Source organism: Scleropages formosus, chromosome 18 (assembly GCF_900964775.1).
Source record: "Scleropages formosus chromosome 18, fSclFor1.1, whole genome shotgun sequence".
Taxonomy (NCBI): Eukaryota; Metazoa; Chordata; class Actinopteri; order Osteoglossiformes; family Osteoglossidae; genus Scleropages; species Scleropages formosus.
In genome coordinates, this window is record NC_041823.1 from 12358119 (window position 1) to 12361794 (window position 3676).

At 41.3% G+C, this 3676-nt stretch overlaps 1 protein-coding gene across 1 annotated transcript; it reads left to right on the forward strand.

The window, feature by feature from the left end:
* The first annotated feature begins 515 nt into the window (after positions 1–515).
* Positions 516–2208, forward strand: hoxa2b (homeobox A2b). Its single transcript, XM_018740755.2, has 2 exons — positions 516–882; positions 1349–2208. Exons 1-2 carry the CDS (start codon positions 516–518, stop codon positions 2053–2055), a joined length of 1074 nt encoding a protein of 357 aa, XP_018596271.2. The 3' UTR covers positions 2056–2208.
* The last annotated feature ends 1468 nt before the right edge of the window (positions 2209–3676 follow it).

Sequence of the window (3676 nt, forward strand, 5' to 3'; positions counted from 1 at the left end):
CTTTCTGTCAGAAACTTTTAGATTAATGTGTTTCTTTGTTAATGGCTCCAGGCCTTAGATTTTAGTTGCTTGATTCGTTTGTGAGGTGCAAGGAAGTGTATTGACAGTCAGGGACAATGCATGGGGCCGACAGCCTGCTGTCTCACCCTTATCAAAATAAATCTGGTTGTGTGGAACAAGGAGAGATAAAGTGACCAAAACGGATAAATAAATGAATAAGTATCGTAGAATAACTTCAATAAGGCGTTGCTCGCAGACTTTTGGTTTGATCACGCAGACTGTGACTTCTTTTTGATTAAACCCCAAATTGTCATTGGGCAAAAGGTAATCATGTGACAAGCAGTTCGGTCCAGTTTCAACCTTGTCTTCATGAAAGCTATAGTTTAACAGGCGCGCCCTCCATATACAGTCGTAAACAGTGAATTAGACAAAACGCACAATTGTTTTAAATGACTTTTACCCAGAGAGCGGAATTCACAAAAGCGCTTGTCGGCTCAGTCTGAATCGGAGAGGAGATGAATTACGAATTTAGGCATGAGACGGGTTTTATCAATAGTCAGCCGTCGCTTGCAGAGTGCCTGACATCTCTTCTCCCCGTCAGTGATTCATTTCAGAGTTCATCAATCAAGAGCTCGACGCTGTCCCTCTCCACACGGATTCCTCCTCCTTTCGAGCAGACCATACCAAGGCTGAACCCCGGCAGCCTCCCTCGCCACAGCCGGCCCAAAGCGAGCCCGCATGGCCGCGGCAGCCCGCCGCCGACCGCCTCGCCTCCCCCGGAGTATCCGTGGATGAAGGAGAAGAAAGCCTCCAAGAAAAACACCATCTCACCTTCTGGAGCAGCAGCCCTCGAAGCCGGATCCGTCTGCTTCTCCCCCAAAGGTAGGAAAAGACAAGAGAAACCTGTACTGTACAGTGAAGGCTACTGTAAACCCACTGTCTTTAGCGGTCTAATTTGCTTTTATTTTTTTTTCCCGAAGTTTGTGTTTCAGCCCTTTGCTCAAAGCACGATGAGAACGTCTCTTTTGTGTTTTTTTTTTTTTTTTTTTTTTTTTTTTTGGTTTCCACACTGCGGTTAATAGCCGTGCTGTATTTGAGTTTTGATGTGTGACAGTAATGGAGAATGATAAATTGCCGCTGTTGAACCCGACAGCTGTCTCATTTATTAAGCTGGGCCCAGACTTGTCAGCAGTTCCATCCTTCCTCCCTGCTTTGGAGTCCAGCTCTACTGAGTTCCATGGTGGCATCCACACATAAAATTTATTGTCATTGACACCCTGGCTAGCAATGTACAACATTCCACATTCCTGCAATGGAGTATCTTTTTTTTTAATGTGTTTTGTTTTAGACTTGTCTGAAGTTCCGGAGGGAAGCAGTGGGGCTCGCAGGTTGAGGACCGCGTACACCAACACCCAACTTCTGGAGCTGGAGAAAGAATTCCACTTCAACAAGTACCTCTGCAGACCCCGGAGGATTGAGATCGCCGCTTCGCTTGATTTGACCGAGCGGCAGGTGAAAGTATGGTTTCAGAACCGGAGGATGAAGCACAAAAGACAAACGCAGTGCAAGGAGAACCAGAACGTCGCAGGAGATGCAGATGGGGAAGTGGGCTCAGTGTCCGAGCAACAAGGCATGATGGCCAGCGCGCCGGGAGCCCTTCTGGAAAGGGAGACCTACGAACTGAGCAAGAACTCATCTGCTCATCTGTGTCAGAATCTGCAGAATGGAGATTACCAAAGCTTTGCTGTTTCGACTTTGAACGGCAGTGAGAAAAATGCGAAACACTTCGCAGAGCCTTCGTCCAACGGCGTGTCGGCGGTGAGGCCCGAGAGCTCGTCCGATCGCGTGGAGGACGGCGGCGGTACCCCTTTCCCGAACCTCTCCCCTTTCCAGGATTTCTATATTTTCCCCTCTGATCCCTGCCTCCAGCTTTCGGATGCGGTCTCTTCGAGTTTCTCGAAAACTCCAGAAAGTTCTGTGGAGATATCGACGGACGGGTTGGATTTTTTCACGGATTCTCTCACAGCTATCGACTTCCAGCATATGAACAATTAATATTAATCCGAGGCACACACGTTTAGTGATCAAGTTAAAGAAAAGACAGTGTGGCTGGTATATATTTTATTTATGACTGTATTTGAAATAAAAGGATGAGGTAAGTTTGAATTAATTAAATGCACAATTCAGTTTCACCTTCAAGTCAATATAATGGGGAGAGACGATTTATTTTTGTACAGTTTCCATATTAATTTTTCAATATTTTTGAAAATAAATGAAGAAATGTTCACTCCCTGGCGCTTATATCTGTGCAATTAAAACGTTCGTAAAAGCTTCAGTAATTAAATATAGAAGTGTTCACTGAACAAACAGCTTTTCGATCAGCAAAATGTTTTAATAGTAATCATTGCCACTGTTTTTGTCGGAGACAAATGCTTACATTTTTTCATTTCAACTCTTTCTCAGGTTGGTGTAGGCCTCCTGTTCAGTACCGGGAGAAGTCAAATTTTCAGTGCACTAAGAACTTAATAAGGAAACAGCCATATAGTTAAATAAAATTATATATTTTTTTGGTTTTAGATTTAATTTTTTCTTTCTTTACCTTAATTGCAAGTAAGAAAATTGAACAGAGCCCATACCCAAATACAGTTTATAACTTTTTAAAGGTTGCTTCAATTTAGAAAGGGTGCATTAAATACAACATGCTTAAATTTTTCTGTTGACAATAAATAAACAGAAGACAATATTCTGAATGTGGTAAAAAAGAATGAAATGCTGAAAGTGAAATCCTCATATGTGGATTATGGCAAAGAACAGAAGAGTTCTATTCGTTTGCTCACATTCAGGATTTATAGTGTTTAGTGTTACAACAATCTATTAAACGTATCGTCAGATCCGTAAATCTGGATTTATGGTAAATCCCGGAAGCAAATGTTAGATCAGTCATAAAGGTGTTAGAGAGAAGCTTACGGAATTCATAAATCAAAATTTTACATGAATGAAAATGTCACCGGTTTAGAAGCACGTGCACACAGGGAGATGTGTGAACTTTTTGGATGAGAGGGAGTAACCCGGACAGAATCGTAATTCTGTGTCCGTTGGTTGTTAAATTTAATAGCTCGTTAGGTGCGCTGCAGAGGCCTTATTTTAAACCGCCCAGTGCTAAATTTCACTATATAAAATGATATAAAACACATGTTCTTTTGTTACTTCCCACTAAATTTACTTTCTTGTCGGATGCCTCAATTTTCTGAGGAAAATACATACAGTGTAGCGCTCTCTCTCTCTCTCTGTATATATATATATACATATATGTACAAACAGTATATATACATATATATAATCTATATATAATTTATGTATTTAGAAACTTACATTTATTGCTACTTACTGAAAGCCAAGAAGGCATTTTAGAGACACCAATCAATAAAATCCCTTTTCACACAGAAGGAAAATGCAGAATTAGAGGCATTTCAGAATCAGTACATAATATATTTCAGATTTCATTATGTACTGGAATCATGATAAGTCAAGTCAATAGAAATGAAGAGAAATATTCTGACCAGTCAAAGACTCACATACAGTGTCTAGTTCACCTCACATTTAGGCATATTTAAAATGCACACCTTTAAGCAGGCAGAAACCATGGAATATAAGCTGGCGAAGGCGCACATTCGGC